Here is a 20,627-nt window from a genome sequence, read left to right as displayed (position 1 = left end):
TGGGTATGCGGGAGGGAAGGGTTAGATTGATCTTGGAACAGCTCAAAGCCTCATGCCAGGCAAATAAACTCTTCCTGAACATCAGCGAGAGACAGGAGATGGTTATTGACTTCAGGAGAACTCACACCATTGACACTCACCTTTGCATCAACGGCACAACAGTGGAAACTACGAGCAGTTTCAGACTTCTGGGGGAGCACATCTTGCACAGCCTCTCATAATCCCTTAATGTATCTTACACGATTAGCAAAGCTCACCAATGCCTCTACTTTATGAGGAGGCTGAAGGGAGCTGAACTACACACATATAAAGTATAGTCACATCCTTCTACAGATGTGCTGCAGGGAGCATCCTAACAACCTGCATCACTGCATGGTATGGAAACTGCACTGCAGCAGACTGGAAGGATCTACAACGGGTAATCGAAACATCCCTATGCATCACCAGCACCAGCTCATCTGCCATCAAGAACATACAGTATATACAGAAAGGTGCCAGAAAAGAGCCAGTAACATCATGAAAGATCCTACCACCCTGCTCATGAACTGTTTGTCCCACCCCCATCACTGAGGAGACTATGTAGCATCAATGTCAGGGCCACCAGGCTCAAGAGTTAATTCCCCAAGAAGTAAGGATGATCAACACCTCCACCCACTAACCTGGTCCTCCACATCCCCAGCCACCACTGCTTTAACATTTCCTGTCAGATTCCCCTTATGTAATGACACTCTTGTGCCTAGCATCACTTCATAGACATACCACAAATCTATGTATATAAGCTATCTTATGTGTCTGCTTTTTTATTATTGTGTTCTTTATCTTTGTTGTGTTTTTTTATGCTACATTGGATCTGGAGTGAGAATTATTTGATTTTTCTTTACACTCATTCACTGGAAATGACGTTAAACAACCTTGAGAAGTACAACATCATAGGCTGTACTATTCTATATTTTAAATTCAATGTCTTAAACTTACCACTCTCTGAGTGAAAACAAGAACTTCCTCTAATATTAGTCTTGAATGTTTAATCTACCCCTTACACACTGTGAACCCTGCTTTTAGATTTCTCAGCTAGAGGAAACACTCCCTCTGTATCCAGACTGCCAAGCCCTCTAAGACCCCAGGGCTAGACTCAATCTCTCCTCAAGTGGCAAGTCAGCAATTCCTGGATTACGTTAGCAATTACGTTAGTGTGGGGGGAAGATGTGGAAGAATTGGATATCCATGGTGAAGATGAAGTAGTTGGGGCCAGGAAAATGGATCTTAATGAAGTGAATGTATACAAAGCAAAAATGAATAGAGTCAAAGGATGGTAATGACTACTGTCCACTCTACTGATGTTGCTTTTCTGAAGATAAAAAAGCAAAAGGGATTAAGGAAAAGGCTGAGTTACTGAACAAATATGTTGTACTTTGGCATACAGCGAAGGACCAGTAATGGGGGGGAATCAAAACTCTATAAAGATTCAGAACTTAGAATAAAATTAGAGGTTAATAAAAACGAAATATAGAGAAACCAGATCCGATGAAATCCCTTTAAGAAGGCTTATGGAATGCTTGCTTTTATTAGTCGAGGCATTGAGTTCAGAAGTCAAGCAGTTATGTTGCAACTTATAAAACTCTGGTTAGGCTACATTTACAGTTCTGGCTGACTCACTATAGGAAGGATGTGGAAGCTTTGGAGAATGTGCAGGAGAGGTTTACCAGGATGTTGCTAGGTTTAGACGGCATGTGCTATCATGAGAGGCCTGGCCAAAGTTGACTTGTTTTCTTTGAAGTAGTAGAGGCTGAGGGGAGATCTGATAGAGGTTTATAAAATTATGAGAGGCATTGATAACGTAGACATGAAGTGTCTGTTTCTCAGGGTAGAAATGTCTAATACCAGAGAGCATACATTGAAGGCGAAAGGTGATAGGTTCAAAAGGGATATGAGGATAAGTTTTTTACTCAGTGCAGGATGCCTGGAATTCACTGCCTGGTACGGTGGCAGAAATAAATACATTAGAGGCTTTTAAGAGACATGAATGTGAGGAAGATGGAGAGATATGGAATTGTGTAGGTAGAAAGAATTAGTTTTTTAGTATTTTTGATTTACTTTTTAGCTGGTTTGGCACAACAGTGTGGGCTGAAGGACTAGTTCTTATGCTGTGCAGTTCTATGTTCTAAAAGATGCAAAGATAATGGAAACATCACTGATTATCCAACGGAATTTTCTAGATTCTAGTGGATTTGAATTTGGCAGGTGTTAGCACCACCAATACGTGAGACCATTCAACAACCACAGCAGAATTTCAAGAAAATTTAGGTTGCTGCACCAAATTGCAAGCAGAACTCTATCTCCATCCAGATGCAAAGCCAATCTTCTGTTCCAAAGGACTGGTACATACACTGCTTTTCTAGTCGTGGAGGAAGAGCTAGGTCACCAGCAACAAGCTGGTGTGATCAAAGCTGCTAACTACTCATGTTGGGAAGCTGCAACAGTCATTATCCAAAAAGTCAGTGGTACAGTGAGGTTGTGTGCAGACTTCTCAAATGGTCTTATTACAGCTCTGGAGCTATGCCAGTATCCATTACTGGTACCAGAAGATCTCTTTGCAAAATTGAATGGTGGTCACTACTTTGCCAAGTTGGACTTGGCTGAAGCCAACCTCCAGGTAGAAGTGGCAGAAAATTCACAGGAGCTTCTCACCATTACAACACAGAGGGTTGTTTTCCTTCTATTGTTTGTGTTTCAGGGTAAAGAGAGGTTCTTCAATTTTCCAACAGTTTATGGACGTCATGCTTACCTCGACAACATCATTATGATAGGCATAGATCAGACAGCATTCTGCCAACGACTGGACGATGTTTTGAACAAACTATAAGATTCTACTTTCACTCAACACATTTCAACCCAGAATTGTCAATCGTTGTCGTGAAGAATGCATCCAAGTACAAGATGGGAGCTGCCGTATCCCATATCTTCCGTGATGGTTCCAGAAAAGCTGTCATGCATGCAGCTAATCACTGACCTCAGCAAAAAGGAACTATGGACAAATCAAGAAGAAAGCCTTGGGAATCATCTTTGTTATATAGAAAAAAATTCCACAAGAAGCTTTACAGAAGAATTTTCACTTTCCTTACTGATCACAAGCTACTGTTGTCCATCTTTGGGTCTAAGAAAGGCATCCCGATGTATACAGCTAACTGTCTACAAAGGTGAGCAATGATGTTATTAGCCTACAGTTTTGAGATCAAGTACACATCAACCCAAGGACTTGGACAGGCAGATGCTCTCTCCAGACTTATGAATTAGCAGGTTACTGAAAACGAAGATGCAGTCATGACTGAAATTTCAGTGGCTTTTGTAGTTCACCAGTTTGTATCAGATGTCGGTGAAGGTCTTTCAGTCATGGTCATTGAGGTCAGAGCAGAAACAGCTGCAGATTCTCTTCTTCAGCGTATTTGCAGATGCCTCACTGATGGATTCCAGTCAAGGTTGAGGAAGATGTCGTACCCTTTTACCAATGTCAGACATCCCTGTCAATAGTGGACTCCTGCCTAATGTTCGGGGACGGAATAGTGATTCCACAAACACTTTGACCAAACTATTCTATCGTGGTCACCCAGGCATCATTCGAAGGAAAGCCCTGTCTTTGAGTACTGACCAGGCACAGACGAAGATATCTTATCCATATGCAAGTAGTGTATTCAGTACTCTGTTACCAAAGAATCCAGGTTGGGCCAATACACAACCATGGCCTCAGACTACCAAACCTTGGAGTTGAATACATATTGACTTTGCTGGTCTAGTCAACGAGTGTACCTACCATGTCCTGGTTAATGCCTATTTCAAATGGCCAGAAATGGTGTCTATGAAATCAACAACATCAGAGGCTTCCATCACATCTGCTGCAGATCTTTATCCACCTTGTTTCTGACAATGACACCCAATTCAGTTCACAGCAGTTTGCTGTATTCTGCCAGAACAGCAGAATTATCCACATCTGCTTACCCTCATATCATCCGCAGTCCAACGTCAAGCAGAGAGGTTTGTGGATACTTTCAAAATGGTTGCTTCTGAAATCGAGAGGAAAGAGCATTGGCCAATGCCCTCAGCACATTTCAGCCGACATATGGAATTACACTCGCCCTCAAGGGGAAGTCACTAGCTGAAGTACTTTTGGACAAAAACTGCGCAGTGTTGGATGCAATGTCCAGTATCTAAGACAGCAGATAGTGAGGTGCGCAAATGTAGTCACACATACTTTGGTAGACAGGTGAAGTCATTCAAGACCAGAGCTGCAGTGTGGGTCAGACAGTATCACAATGGGCAAGACCCCAGGGTACCAGGTCAGATTGGCAAATGAATGAGGGAAGTGCCCTATGAAGTTATCATAGAAGGATATCATCAGCATTGTCACTTCAATCTGTTGCGACCACATGTTCATTGGGCAGATCATCAAACAGAGTTGGACCTTCATCTCCTCCTGGTAGGGTTTGATTTACCCTGACCAAACCAACCAGCAGTGCCACAAGCAACATTGCAACAAGAAAGTGACAGCTGCAACCACTCATCAGCATAAGCTTGTTGTTCCCATTCAATTCAACCCTCAAATCCTACAGGTAATCATCTTCAAGGAGGTGCTACCGAGAACCAAAACAACCTACGCCTATTGGTCAGCTGACAACCAATCCCAGACTGACTTTCTCTAATCGATTCTTGTTTCAATCTATGTCTTGAATATTGTTTGGGTAAACTATTTCGATGGTCGTGCTTAGGGATGTACAGTTAAGTTTGAATTTTGAGATTTTGTGCTTGCGTGGTTTTACTGAATAATGGAGTATTTTGAGTTCTGGCTTTATCCTATCTCCAAGCTTTGGGTTTCATCAGTACAGTACATTACGTTGTTATTCAAGAATGAAAACAGAAAGAAAATAAGTCAGTTTGATCAATTTGTCAAAGGAATATTTCTGGAGTTCATAAGAATGTTGTTGCAAGCACAAAGAAAATCATATGTTTAAGCAAAATCAATAGGATTTTTGAGGCTGAAATGGTGTTTGACAAATACATTTTTAATCAAATCCCAGGAGTTAACTTTTGGAGTAATATTGCCAAAGTTTTAATGACTATCTGATAAGGTTCCACACAAATATTGGCAAATACATTAAGATTCATAGAGCTAACATATTAGCATGGGTAAAAGATTGATAAAGGAACAAAGTGTTTGGAATAAACAATTCATTTTCAGGTTACTAGTTGAGTGTCACAAAGACAGATAGGGGCCTCAGTTACTTTAATTGTAAATCAATAATCTAAATGAAAGGGTAGAAAGTGATGCATTCAGATTGCTCATGATTCAAAGTTGTATCTTAAAATGTAGAGGCTATAGAATCTGCCTAGGATTATTGGCAAGTTAGGCAAATTGGCACAAAGAAGGCAGATGGGATATGTGATGTTATTCATATTAGAAGGAAGAATATAAACACTGATCTTTTTGATAATGGGAAGTTAGTAAATGTTGGTGTACAGAGGGATTGTAGAATGCTGATATAGAGCATATAGAAAGTTATTGTACAACAAATAATTTAAAAGCTCTTTAAATCAAAATGTAAGAGAACAAGGAGTCAGCAGATGTGAGCATGGAAAAGAAATAAGATTCAGTACAAGACAGGACCTGAATCTAAATAAGATGGAATTGGTGTAGGCTGAAACTGATGAAGCAGGGGGAAGTATATCAGAGGCAGCTTTATTATCACAGACCTATGTCATGAAACTTGTTGTTTTGTTGCAGTAGTACAGTGCAATACAAAAAATATTACTGTAAGTTACAATGAGAAATATATAAAAATGAATAAAAAGTGCAAAAGGAGAACAAAGTAAAGTAGTGAGCATGAATTCTCTCAGATTCTTATACCTCCTCACTGATGGTAGTCATAAGGAGAGGGCATGTCCCAAATGGCGGATGCTGCCTTCTTGAGGCAGCGCCTTCTGAAGATGTATTGGAATTGCTTTTTTCATGTTATATGTCAATGATTTGGATGATGGAATTGATGGCTTTCTGGCTAGGTTTGCAGATGATATAAAGATAAGTGGAGTGGTCAGGTCGTGATGAGGGAAGTCCTTGTGCAGGATTCCCTGAAGGTTAACTTGCAGGCTGAGTCTTTGGTAAGGAAGGCAAATGTAACGTCAGCATTCATTTCGTGAAGACTAAAATATTAGTGCAAGGAAGTGATGCTGCAGCTTTGGTCAGACAACACTTGCAATATTGTGAGCTGTTTTTGGGCCCCTTATCTGAGAAAAGATGTGCTGGGATTTGAGAGGGTCCAGAGGGGGTTCACTGGATACATCCAGAAGTGTAAGGTTCATTTGATGCCTCTGAGCCTGTACACTCTGGAGTTTAGAAGAATGGGGGGGGGGGGGAATCTCATTGAAACCTATCAAATATTGAAAGGCTTAGACATAGTGGATGTGGAGAGGATGCTTCCTATGCTGAGTGAGTCTAGGACCAGATGACACAGCCTCAGAATAGTGGGACGTCCATTTGGAACAGAAATGAGAAGTAATTTCTTTAGCAAGAGGTTGGTGAATCTGTGGAATTCATTGCATTGGACAGATGTGGAGGCCAAGTCATTGGGTATATTTAAAGCAGAGGTTGGTAAGTTCTTGGTTCGTCAGGGCATCAAAGGTTACGGGAGAGGGCAGGAGAATGGGGTCAAGAGGTCTAATAAGTCAGTCATAATGGAATGGCAGAGCAGACTTGATGGGCCGAGTGGCCTAGTTTTGCTCCTCTGTATTATGTTCTTGATAGTGGGGAGGCTAGTGCTCATGATGGAGCTGACTGAGTCTGCAACGTTTTACAATCCTGTGCACACCAGGCAATGATGCAACCAGTCAGATTGCTCCCCACACTCTCCAGGTTCAGGAACAGTTATTCTCCCTCAGCCATCAAGCTCTGGAACTGGAAGGGGTATCTCAGCTATACTTATCAATCACTGAACTGTTCCCACAACCTACGTTTTCACTTTCAAAGACTCTTCATCTCATGCCCTTGATAGTTATTTATTTATGTTTTATTATTATTTATCTCTTTTGTATTTGCACAGTTTGTTGTCTTTTGCACATTGTCCGTCCGTCCTGTTGGGTGGGGTCTTTCACTGATTCTAATGTGTTTCTTGTACTTGCTGTGAATGCCCACAAGAAAATTAATCTCAGGGTTGTATGTATATAGTGACTTAGAACTTTGAACTTTGGTCATTATCACAGTAAAAAAAAAAATAATGAAAGTCCCCCAATGCCAGTAGTTATTGGGGGATGAACCTTGTATTGATAATGATGATCTGGAACTTGGGAGAATCATGAAATTTTTGCAAATCAAGTCATATCTATTTTGTTATTTCTGACTGTCCATAAATAATTCATCATTGTGTTAGGTTTGCAAGTACCGGTATATGTTACTCACCTAGTGCATGCAAAATCTACAGTCACAACCATGAAGAGTTTAAAAGAAGTATTTCAGCCAGCAGTAACTTAGGTCTGGGTAAGAATGTACTGGCTCCAGAAGTTGCCTGTAGGAGGTGATCCAACTGTTGCACTGTCTCCCTAACTAGGGCTTCTCTTAACGCTAGGCATGATGTTCTATGTCTGATGACTGAGACAAAAAGTCTGTGGCTGTACTTCCTGGCCTCGTACCTCTGGAACCATGTGCCTTTCCTCCTGGCCACAATGTTTCCTAGTGGCATCCCATGATTGCTGATAGGATGCCCCTGTTTATTTGTCAATCAGATACTACATTTGTAAACATACTCCAAAAGGAAAATATAGTGTTGCTCCAGCAAAATAGCTTCTGCTGGTTAACTGAGAAAATAAGGAATTCTTTAAAAATAACTGAATATTCTAAGGTAGATGATTTGTTGGGCTATCAATGGAATGCAAGAGGTACCCAATTCAGACACAAATTCATAATCTCAAATATGAGAAAATCTGCATATGCTGGAAGCAACACACACAAAATGCTGGAGGAAATCAGTGGGCTAGGCAGCATCTCTGGAAAGGAGTATACAGTTGACATTTTGGGCCAAGGTCCTTCATAACCTGGTGTTCCACAGGGATGTATGCTTAACCAACTGCTCTGCTCTCTCTACACCCATGACTGTGTGGCTAGGCATAGCTCAAACAGCATCTATAAATGTGCTGATGATACAACCATTGTTGGCAGAATTTCAGATGGTGACAAAAGTGCGTACAAGAGTGAGATATACCAGTTAATTGAGTGGTGTTACAGCAACAAACTTGCACTCAATGTCAGCAAGACCAAAGAGCTGATAGTGGACTTCAGGAATGGTAAGACGAGGAACACAAACCAATCCTCAGAGAGGGATCAGAAGTGGAGAGAGTGAGCAATTTCAAGTTCCTGGGTGCCAAAATCTCTGAGGACTTGACTTGGATGCAACATATTGACACAGCTATAAAGAAGACAAGACAGCAGCTATATTTCATTAGGAGTTTGAGGAGATTTGGTTTGTCAACTAAAACACTTCTACAAATATACCATGGAGAGCATTCTGACTGGCTGCATCACTGCCTGGTATGGAAGGGTTATTGCACAAAATCAAAATAAGTTGCAGGAACTTGTAAAATTACTCAGCTCTATCATGAGTACCAGCCTCTGTAATTTCAAGACATCTTAAAGGAGTGGTGCCTTAGGAAGGCAGCATCCATCATCATTATGGATCTCCACCACCCAGGACATGTCCTCTTCACACTGTTACTGTCAGGACAGAGGTACAAAATCCTAAGGCACACACACTCAGCGATTCAGGAATCTGCCATCCGATTTCTAAATGGACATCGAACCCTTGGACACTACCTGACTACCTTTTTATTTCTGTTATTTTGCACTATTTATTTTAACAACTATTTGATAGAGATGTATATACTTATTGTAATAGTATTTTCTATTTATTTATCATGTATTTCATTGTACTGCTGCCATAAAGTTAACAAATTTCATGGCATATGTCGGTGATATTAAATCTGATTCTGATTCATGTTCCTACTAGAAAATATTCTTTAAATTTAGGTTCTGATTTTAAGAGATATTTTATTATCAGACATGTATAACTTTATGCTTCATTGAGTTCACCAAGATATGCTAACTTTGTAATAAATTTGTAAATATAATTTAAGTTTGAGTATATATGTATACTTATAGTAAATATATGTATACACAATTAAATTCTAAGTAATTACAAACCATGAACAAACTATGATATTCCTTTAGTAATCTCAACTAGCAGAAATATTTCTATGTACTCTCCAAAATCAAGCCTCTTATGAAAGAGAAAGGGTTGATTGATTTACCTGGCTGATTTGTTCATTTTCCATCTTCTGAAGGTCAAGGACAGAGGCAGCATTCTCTGGTCCTAGTAATCTGCGAGCCATCTTTTCTTCATATGTTAATCGCTAGAATAAGATTTGCATGGTATTTCAGCTTTAAGTGTTGTTCTTTGTTTCCCAAATTCCAAAAGCAATTCTAACTTTTATTGTATTATAGTGTGTATTGAGCTGTATACAATATGAGCTGTATACAGTACACGCTGTATTGTTTGATGTTGTTCACTGAGTTTGGCAATTAGCTTGCAAACATTTCATCACCATTCAAGGTGACATCCTCAGTGCGCAGTTGTTAGTGTTTTGCTCTAGGAGTGCTGGCATTTATATAGCCCCCATTTGCTTGTCTTGGTCCTTAATGGCTAGCCCTTCAGTTGACTTTTGAATTTTGTTGGCTCACATTTTTCAGCACCATCCTAAACAATTTTTGGCGAGCAACGCCCAATGGAGCTCAAAGCTGGGAGACCTTCGGCTGGCTGTTTTAAAATTTCCATGTGGGAGCAACTATATTTTCTCCATGAAGCTGTATTGTGTTTGACTGCAGACTGCTACAACATTCATGGACTCGGGCTTGAACTATATTTTTTATTGTGTGACTGTATATTACTGCCATCTTATATGTATTATATGTGCCTTGTGGTACTGTTGGTACTGTGTTCTGCATCTTGGCCCCGAAGTAACACTGTTTCACTAGGCTGTAGTCATGGGTATTCATGTATGGTTGACTGACAATTAAACTTGAACTGAACTTAAACAATCTAAATTGAGCAACAGAATTTGAATGCACAGTTTATAATTCTTTTTTCAACGTGCCAATACAACAGTATTTTTCATTAATGCCATTGTTGTTAAAGTTGTTGTGTCCATTAAGTTGCTGGTTTGACGACTACATGAACATTTGTTGGGTAGACCTATATTTAAATCCTCTTGTGCAAGAAAAAGATGTAAAATGAATTTTATACAACAGTTTCACTGCCTTAAATATATTCCCAGAAATGTCAAGAAAGTGTCCCCCCGAAAAGAAAAATTTGGAGTAGCCATTATGAGAGTTCCCATATTTAACCTGAGCCATGGTTAAGTATAAGTTCTCAGGTTTTGGTTCAGGTGGCTTTGGTGAGAGAAAGCTGAGCAGTTAAGTCTGGGTAATGTTTTCTTTTGAGTTAAGCTCACTATTAGAGTAGTTATAGTGGTAGGTAGGGTAATGGCATGCCCCTCCTAGTGGATGTGGGAAATCAGGGAGACTGCCAGCATCCCTGATGACATCAGTTGTAGGAAGTTCGTCCAGCTGCAATTCTTGATTGACTGTGTCAAAGAAGTGGAATTCGATGTACGTAGGATTGCCTGGGACTTTGGGACCATCATAGACAAGCACTTTTGTGAGATGGTCACACCTGAGGTGCAGGCTGCAGATAGTTGGCTGATCACCAGAAGTAAGGGAGACTGACTGATAGTGCAGGGTTCCCTGTGGCCATTCCCCCATTCACATCCTTTGTATACTGCCAGGGGGTGGTGGGGTGGTACGACCATTCTGAACACTGCAGCAGTAGCCAGATAGAAGGCATTGAGAATGGCTCTGGGGCATCGTGGATAAAGGAGAAGTCAGATGAGTCAGTAGTGATAGGAGACTTGATAGTTGGGGAGACAAACAGGAGATTCTGTGGCTGCAAAAGAGATGCCAGAATAGCATGTTGCCTCCCAGGTGCCAGGGTCAGAAATGTCTTGGAAGCTGCAGAACATTATCAAAGGGGAGGGTGAACAGCTATAGGTCGTGAAGCGTGTTGGTACCTAGGTAGAAACATAGGTAGAAAGAGGGATGAGGAATGATGAATATAGAGAGCTAGTAAAGAACCAAAAAAAACCAGAACATCAAGGGTATTAATTTCTGGATTACTCCCTGTGCCACATGCTAGTGAGGGTAGAGATAGAAAGATAGCTCAGATGAATACACGGCTGTGGAGCTGATGCAAGAGGCAGAAATTCCAGTTCTTGGATCATTCGGATCTCTTCTAGGGTGATCTGTACTAGAAGGACAGATTGCACCAGAACTCGAGCAGGACCAATATCCTGGCTGTGAGATTTGCTAGTGCTGCTTGGGAGGGTTTGAACTAGAGTGGCAGGGATGTGGGATCCTGAGTAGTAGAGTGGCTGATGAGAAATCAGAAAAATACTGTAGCCAATGAAAGCAAATTTAGTAAGTGGGAGGAATTAATATTGGTTTAAATTGCATTTATTTCAAAGCAAGAGGTTTGACAGGTATGGTGGATGAACTCGGGGCATGGATTGGCTCTGAGAAATGGGATATACTAGCCATAACAGAAATATGATTGAAGGAAGGGCAGGACCGGCAGTTCAGTGTTCCACAGTGCATATGTTGCAGGCATGACAGAGCTGCAGTTAAGAGAAAAGGGGTGAGTTGCTTTATTGATGAAAGAGGTCAAGAGGTCATCAGAGGATATTCTTGGGGTATTATCCAGTGAAGCCATATGGGGAGAATTTAGAAGCAATAATCACTATAACGGGAATGCATTATTGCATCTCCCCCCCCCCCCCCCACCTCCATTCCAAAGTTAGTGAGAGTTGGAGGAACCAGTATGTAGAGAGATTGTAGCTAGGGAGATTTTAACTTCCCTGAAATTGACCAAGCCAGCTATAGTGTTAAAGGCTTGAATGGAGTGAAATTTGTGAAGTGTGCCCCATAAAGGTTCCTTTATCAATATAAAGAGGCAACTACTAGAGAGTGTGCAACACTGGGCCTCCTGTGAAATGAGATGGGGCAAGTGGTAAGTGTCTGTCAGCAAACACTTTGGATCCCGAGATCAGAATTCTTCTAGTTCTTAAATAGTTATGGAGAAATTAAAGAGTACTACACAGGATAAGATCCTGAACTGGAGCAGAGTAAATTCTAGAGCCATTAGGTAGGATCTTGTGTTTAATTGGGCGAGATTGTTTGCAAAGAAAGGAGCATCTGCCAAGTCGGAGTGTAATGCATAGAGTTCAAGGCCTGCATGTTCTTGTTATGGTGAAGGGCAAAGCTGGCAAGTTCTGGGATCTCTGGTTGATGAAAATATTAATGCTCTGGTTAAGAAAAAGAGGGAGGAATATACTGCACATACGCAATTGGGAACTAGTGTAACAACAAGGAGTAGAAATGCACTTAAGAGAAAAGTTAGGAGGGCACAAAGAGGATATGAGAAAGATGTGGCAGGCAAGGTGAGAAAAAATCCCAAGAGATTCTATAGGTATATTAAGAGTAAAAGGGTGGCTAGGGAGAGAATTCTTAAGTATCAGCATGGCTGTCTGTGTGTGACACCAAAGGGAATGCGTGAGAATTTTAAGAATATTGCAGTTTTTACTGCGGGCAAAATGATAGGAACTAAGAAAAGATAAATTTCTGTGGAAGTATATTTCATTAAGTCTAGAAAATACAACAAAATAGTTTGAGTCAAATAACTGGCTCTTCAAATATTTGTAGTTTTGAACATTGTGTCCTATTTAAATATCAAGACCGTCAAGTAAGAAATACACAGAACTGCAGTGATTCATAGACATTGGAAACAACATTTCCCATGGATATTATGTCACTGTAATCTTTGAAATGGTTGCTACATATGTGTCATTGCACACAATACTTTGGCTCATTTGTTGAAGGAAGTCTTTGGAGGAGCAACATTGAATAGTTATTGTACAATCCACTCTAAGGGAGTTTAATTAATATCATTGTAGATGATATTAACATCAGGTAAATTGTCATGTTAATAAGCCTCATTTAAACTAAAGGGCCCAGCATTTTTTTCTAGCCAGACAGGATGAATAGTTTGGAAACCATGCAATTTTCTGTTGTAAGTTATTCTATGCTTTTTGGTTCGTTGGATATCCAATTTAGCTATTAAATCTCTAGCTACACCTGAACTTCCAAAACACAGTTGAGATTTGCTCCAGGTCATTTATTAGTGAAGTGCTAAGTTTAAAGATGGGGAAGTAATTCACCTGATAATTATAACTGTGAAGCTGGAAATATTCTTTCAATTCATAGAAAAATTAAACAAAACTGAATGGATGCAAATTGTTAATTAACATCTCTCAAAACTACTGGAGTTTGAAATAGTAACGTCAGCTCTTAGGATTCTAGTACATGAGTTTTCTCTTCCAGGATATCAAATTGCGGTAGATTCCTGACCTTTGATAATGTTGGAATAGAAGATATTTATATATAGTTATTCACCAACGTTAATCTTAAAAATTTAAAGCTAAATGAGAACCTTTAATGTTGCTAATACACTTCCTATAAAAGTAGTTTAATAATAATGCTAATTAAAAGAACACTCAACCTTAACGGTTCTCTGTATACCTGCTGCCCGTCATGCAGAAGCCCATTCTTACAACGCAATTTTCTTTCCAAGTCTTGAATAACAGCAGTTTTAGAACCTTGTATCTGTTCATCACTGGTGGGCCTTGGCGACTTGATGATTTTCTTTCCAGGATCACTGGGGTATCTATAACTAATTAAAATTACAATAGCAATGACTAAGAGTTAAGTAGATGTTTATTTCTGAGGTCAATAACTGAGTGTTTAAATACTACCATACACCTTTCATAGGAATATACATTGCAAAAATGTGCTGTTATTGAAATCTTTGAACAGGAAATATAAATCTTACCAGATTGATGATTTTGGTGCATTTCATACTTACTTGGTGTCTTCGCTGGACAGCTGCATTTCAGTTTTTGGAACAGGAGCAAATTGGGATGGAAGCACTGAGCTGAGAAAGGCAGCAGGGGACTGAGCAAAAGGAGAGGATTTTTGTTTCGAGGAAGTGTAAGGAGGTGACTGAGAACAAAAGGAAGATCGAAGAGTTGGTTGTGGAACTGCTGGAGTTAACTCCCTATTAGAGCTTAATGAAGAAGATGCAGTAGAAATGGGAGAGCTTAATGTAGGCGATAATGCAGACAATTGCGGGCTGTTTTGGTTCTGTGATTGCTGGTAGGAATTAGAAAATTGATAAACACTTTGAGGCTTTGTTTGTGTTACAGGGGAATGCTGAGGTAATGGACTTCCAGTAACTTCAGGTGTCTGAGATAGAAACTTTGGTTGGTACTTAGTCTGTAATTGAATGAAATCACTTGGCCGCTCATAGTTGAAACTTGATCGATGCACAGGTTCTGACGAAAGCTTGGCCACACTCATAGCAATTACTTGTTGGTTTGTTTCCAGCTTAGGTTGAGGTGTTTGTTGGACAGAAACTGGTAGGTTTCCTCCAAAAAAGGCGATATTCTGCTTTTGTTAGATGCCCTTTAGCTGAGGGTGAAAGTCTTGCAAATTGGATGGAGAATGATGCTTGATATTCTGTTGCACTGGCTGACTGGGCAGAAGAAGGAAAATAATTTTTAAAGAAACTTATTTAAAATACTGATTCTAATGCAGATAAATATAGGAATACTTTGTAAAAGAAATGTTATGCACGATTAGGTTTTCAATAATATGCTAATTTTCACATTTGCAGCACAGCTAACGTATCAATTCCACTCCTGGGTATTGTCGTTGCAATGGAACTGTGAGAGTTTATTCTGTGCTTTCATCTGGTTTTTCCAAGGTCCCCTCTTTAAAATATATTCAAAGATGCCCAGAATGAATTTCATCCTCAGTTGTGAACATTGTGCAGAGCGACACAAATACCTACATTATCATTTCTGGAGGGAAACTTCCTCTCTTGTGGTATGAAAAAAAAGCCTTCCTTTAATCAGTTCATCAATTCCCAGAAAGAGATAGGAAAGCCCTAGAAGTGAAGGTTTAGTTTGCTCTGACAGGTACCATCCCATCTTTGGACAAGATGTTCATTCTTCAGGAAGTTGTACAGTTAAAAAATTATCAGTTTGAAATGTTAACTGTTACTCTTGTTAGAGAAGGTAACTGACCCGCGGACTATTCAATGCATTATTAAAATGAAATGATCTGTATGGATGGTATGCAAGACATATTTTTCACTGTACTTCACTACATATGACAATAATAAACCAAATTATTTATGGATTTTTAATAATTTTTTGAAAGGTTTAAAAAAAAATTCTACATGATCTTCTGTCTCACTTTGTGTCACATCTGACCTAATGTGTCTAATCCTCTTAGAAACTATTTCTCTATTTTGGGGAGGGGAGCTAGGGAAAGCTTTAAGGATCTTTTGGATAGTCACATTATGTTCCTTGGTCTGTCATGACTGCTCAGTGAGAAACTGATCTAAATTACTGACCACCGCTACACTGGCAACTTCTGAAAATATATCTGACTTCCCAACTCACACCGATGACAAGATTCAGAAAAAGTTAAATAAATAGTTGGAAGCTGTAGGGAGGCATGCAGATTGTTGGATATCTTTGCAAAGAGGGTGGTGAAATAAAGGGAGTTGGGGAGACCACACTAAAATATCATTTTTGTTTTTCCTATTTTAGAAAACATTGAAATTAGTTGAGGGAAAGTTGTAAATGTATTGGAGTAAATTTATTGAGGAAAGATTAGCCATATTAAGTCTTTACACTTCGAGTTTGTAAAAAATCAAATGATTATGAAAGCATAAGAGTTTTGAAGACTTGCTAGGTCTCATTTCCTCTAATGGGGGAACCTGAACATAGAGGCTATATCTTCAGAAATAAGGATTTCCATGTAAAGCAGAATGTCGAGATATCTTCTGTGAGTCAAAAGCCTTTGAAATTCTCTTTCCCAGAGAATATAAAGATAAGTATTTAAGGCCAAACGGGCAGATTTTGTTATATGGGGAGAGTAAGACTGATGGGGTACAGGCAGAAAAGGTGAGCTGAGGCTATGATCAGATCAGTCATTCTTAGCAGAACAAGCTTGAGGTGACATATTAATCTTTTTAATGATAAGACAAGCTGTCTTAATGATGTTAAACTGAAGTCTATAAATAATTTCATAATTGAGTCTGATTTTCTGACTCTTTATATTCCCATTCTTTTCAGGTACACAGCCTTTAGCTGTTTCCCTCTATCCTTCCTATCCACAGTCCACCACCTTCATTAACATTAGGATTATTGTTTTCAATGGGCAACAATTAAATGTGGCTTTTTACAAAATCAATTTGCAGCCCATTGCATTAGCCCCTTTAATTAGCTTCCATACATATAAGAGCCTTTACATTTTAAGATACAAAAATGATTGCCATTGTTATGCATTACATTTTTAACTGCAAAGTTTAAGTAATGTATTGCAGCATTTAAGAACATTGTGAACAGCTGCTATTAAACTTGCTCATAGCCAAATTTCAGGTGTGTCAAATGGTAAAGGGGGTAAAAGATATGTCAGCTTTTATTCCAAGTGGATTTGAATACTGGAGTAAGAAAGTCTATTGTATAGAGCCACATTAAAGCTGCACCTGAAATGTTATGTATGCTTAGCTAAGAAAGAATATTTACCATGCATGTATTTACTGCAGATTCATTAAACCAAGGGTGGTTGGATTGCCATCAACTTTACATGCACTAAGCTATCTGTAAAAAAAAAAATTATTGAAAATATTTTGCCTTACTGAATGAAATGAAACTAAGCTTTTAGCCCCAATATTAAGTCATAATAGCAATTAAATATTTTTCATGCTCAACTTAACTTCTGGACCTTTAACAGCTGGATTTAATTTTAACTTTTCTTGCTGACTCCTGCCCAGAGTTGGCAGGAAAGGCAGAAGGCAAAAGGAAAACATTGAATGCTGCAAACCGTGGTTAAGCACTGAAGGAAAGTGGCCCCCATCAGGGTCAAAGGTGGGTGTGTTCTGAAGGTTTACAATTAGAGCTTACTCTGTTACTCTTGTTAGAGAAGGTAACTGACCTGCCAACTATTCAATGCATTATTGAAATGAAATGATCTGTACGGATGGTGTGAGCTTACTGAGGAACCTAGGTAGGAGAACAGCAGATTTGCTCATAGTGCTTTAGCTGACAACTGTGACACAGCCCACAATTCACTTATTTTGAAATATAATTATATCAGGCTGGATGACTTCAGCACCTTACTTTCGAGGGTACTCAGATCTCTCTGGACATGATCCAAAATACTAAGTTTTAATATAATGGGTGTGGATAGGAAAGCAGTGGTTTTTTTAACCAAGGGCATTTTATTTTCATTTCCACCTGGTGATATAAAATAAAGTTAAACCTATTGGTTCTGATCTTATTTGTTCTGTGATATGATCTTTCTGTTCTGGGATTAGTGAAGTACCTAAGGATATATTTTTGTTCAACTCAATTCTTTTCTGGGAAAAGAAGTTTGGAAGAATTTTAATAGAAGTTCCTGTCACTTCCATTACATCATCTGTTCCAAAGTACCACGTTTTGCTGGCAAGGTACCAGTACAGAACTAATGATCTCATGGCTTATTAAGCTTCAATTATCTGCAGGGGGGGAAAATCTCCCTTTTTAATGATTACCTGCAATAGGAAACGGTAGTATTATTTTAACAATAAAAGTGTAATTATTTTCTGGAGTGATTTAATAATCATTCTCTCTGTAACACTCAAACCTTCATGTGGAAGGCACTTAATTGAATGGGATTATGATTCTCGATTTCTTGAATATGTTAATTTTGTTAATTGTTATATTTTCAATTAAGGGAACAGTTTACATCTTTGATATGGAATAAGTATGATGATCCAGCAATAATATCTGAATTGCTATTTAAATTTTACAATATAATGCTACCAAAAATGCAAGTATATATTTGCTAAGATTGCAACCTCCAAATGCACTTCTTAAATCTGTAAAATGAAGAACTAGTTTTTCACTTAATTTCTTTTTTTAAAGCTTCCAGTTGACATCTGAATGGAAAAAAATTAAATAGAAGCCTGCGGCAAATGCCAAAAATTTTTGTCTATGGAAAGTGAAAATATGCTTTAAGATCCATTAATGAAGTTAAATTTTGTTGAACTCGACAGTACTATAATTTATAAAATGTAAATAGAAAGCCATTTAATAGGAACTATATCTAGATACAGCAATGAAAATTATCACTGATTTCTAAAAATTACTTTTTAAATCATTGTATAAGCAGTTACACTCACATTTTTTAAGTTAAGTAGTTAAATATAAAAATGTCTTAATAGGATTTGATTTTGCACTAGTGGCCTCACAAAATAAAAATCAGTTGGTTAAGCTTACCTTAATTTGAGTTTCCTGTGTAGGGTAGGTGATACATGCACTATGAGAGCCCTTTTAGTACAGCTATTAACTAAGAAGTTAAACTTTGAAAGTTAGTGCTGGTATATTGCACAGGCAGGGAGGAGATGACGTTTGGTGAATGACTGATTTGTCATTGCAGTGCGATATCACTTACTCTCTCATCAAAGTAAGAGTCCCTCGACTAATCAGTCTACATACAAGGACGTACTTGATGACTCACTAAGCAATATATATATTGGTGTGTTCAGTTTGCTTTCTTTAACTTTAACTGTATCAATGAAGGATCCTGTCATTTATATAGAAAACATTTTTGGCATTACACCCCATTTACATTTTCCTGCCCCAATGGCTTCTCTTTAGACTGTTGAATTTCCCAGCTGTTGCAATTAGCAGATGTGGAAGTGATGAAAATAGCTCAGACTAGACATATTTCTGACTTTTCCTGTGAAAGCTGTATATCTATTCCACACAACCCAGCTGAACTTCACAACAATGTATGGAGGCCCACTTTTGTAAATTGCTTTAGGAGACATCTCCTAATAGTTTTCTGTCATAATTATATTTCTCCAATTTCTTCTATATGTGGCTTAAATTTATATTTATTCTAGATTTTATAAGAATTATTTTAAAATACTGTGAATTGCACAGGTCCATTAATTTTACACTAAATCACAATGTTGATATCAGCATCCAGTACAATTTAACGTGGTATTCTTATCAGAATCACATTTTAGTTGCTTCTTTGCCACATTTATTGTTGGCAGATTTGTATAACTGCTTGTTAGGCAGTTCATTAAATAATTATTGATGGAAGTTCTTTACAAATCCCATATGAATTATATATCTTTTTTTGAGTGTATACTTTCTGGTAATTCTAACAACTGTACAGTCCAGCCAATACATTCTTAAGCATGTCAATTTTATTATCACTTGTGAAGTATTGTAAGTTAGTTTCTTTTTTGTTGTCTGTCAAGGTCAGACCATGATAGAATAGCACTTCCCTAGATTGGGGTGTTAATGCCAGTTAACAAAGTTTAAAATTCTGCTGGGCAGAGTTCTTTATAAAAAAAAATAAAAAAAAATGTTTTGCCAAGTACACTAGCATTCTTAAAATATTTAAAATGTGCAGAGCAGGAGTGGACCTTAGTAACTGAGCGCAGGGATCTAATAATACCCATTATCACAGGACTTTTTCCAATTGTGAGTTAATGGTGCAGTATAAATGTAGAGCAGAATGTCCAGACTATACCTAACTTTCGCAAAATTGCCATTTAGATTTATTGCAGAGGTGATCTTATGCTACTGCATTTTCTTGGATTTCTTTTATAATGACTTCTCCAATTATAGGAATGGAAATGCATGCAGATTTTAAAAGTATGCAATGACGTCCAGTGCCCTCAATACAGCAAATAGAAATGCTCTTATTTTGAAATGTGAAGCCTTTTTTTAGGCTGCCCATTGAATTCTTGGAGCAAATGGTGGCTCAATCAATCTATTCACCAGCTCCTTTGTGACAGCTCCTACCACTTCTTCTCATTCAGTTGCTTCACTCATTGTTATGTTGCTGTTTATTCTCAGGGCATTCCACTGGATCTTTTCTGTTCCAAAGAAGTGTTTCTGCCACTTCTCGAGCCTTTTCTGCAGCCGCCTTTTACAAATAATGACAATTATAACAGTTCTACTCAAGTCAGAATGGATTGCTCCTGTCATTTACTGACCTTTAATATGAACAGCATGCTACTCTTTGATAGATTTCACCTTAATGATGTAGCTAAGCAAAAATAGTATGACCTAAACCATGGTGTTAATTGAAAGGAAGCTGTATTATAATACAATTGATAATGTAGGTAAATACCCTACTCCTTTAGTTTAAATGTGTTGTTTGTTTATAATTATAAATGAACAATTTTTTTCTTTGTGACTGTATGTTTTTCTGAAATTGTAACCATATGTACTAATTGTGCTATGTGCAGTGTACTGTGTGTGCTGTTGATAATGTGTTTTGCACCTTGGCCCCAAAGGTGCCAAGTATAATTAAACTTGAAATATGTTGAATTAAAATGGCAGGATACTTG

At 38.4% G+C, this 20,627-nt stretch overlaps 1 protein-coding gene across 6 annotated transcripts in view; it reads right to left on the bottom strand.

Moving 5' to 3' along the window:
* Nucleotides 1-20,627, bottom strand: part of LOC140739315 (myotilin-like) — a 125,482-nt gene that overhangs the window by 26,471 nt on the left and 78,384 nt on the right. For 2 of the 6 annotated variants that reach the window (XM_073067482.1, XM_073067484.1), the window contains 2 exons: nt 13,721-13,871; nt 9,343-9,444 (listed from right to left, as the gene is read on the bottom strand). In XM_073067482.1, coding sequence (XP_072923583.1) covers nt 9,343-9,444; nt 13,721-13,871 — 253 coding nt within the window. Of the gene's footprint in view, nt 1-9,342; nt 9,445-13,720; nt 13,872-14,063; nt 14,733-16,797; nt 16,873-18,531; nt 18,792-20,627 lie in introns of those variants that run through there. The other 4 variants (XM_073067486.1, XM_073067485.1, XM_073067488.1 and 1 more) reach the window with 4 other exon arrangements.

The sequence above is a fragment of the Hemitrygon akajei genome, chromosome 15, assembly GCF_048418815.1.
Source record: "Hemitrygon akajei chromosome 15, sHemAka1.3, whole genome shotgun sequence".
In the NCBI taxonomy this organism is placed as follows: domain Eukaryota; kingdom Metazoa; phylum Chordata; class Chondrichthyes; order Myliobatiformes; family Dasyatidae; genus Hemitrygon; species Hemitrygon akajei.
Note: the sequence above shows the minus strand (reverse complement) of the source record. Positions and strands in the feature narration are given on the sequence as shown.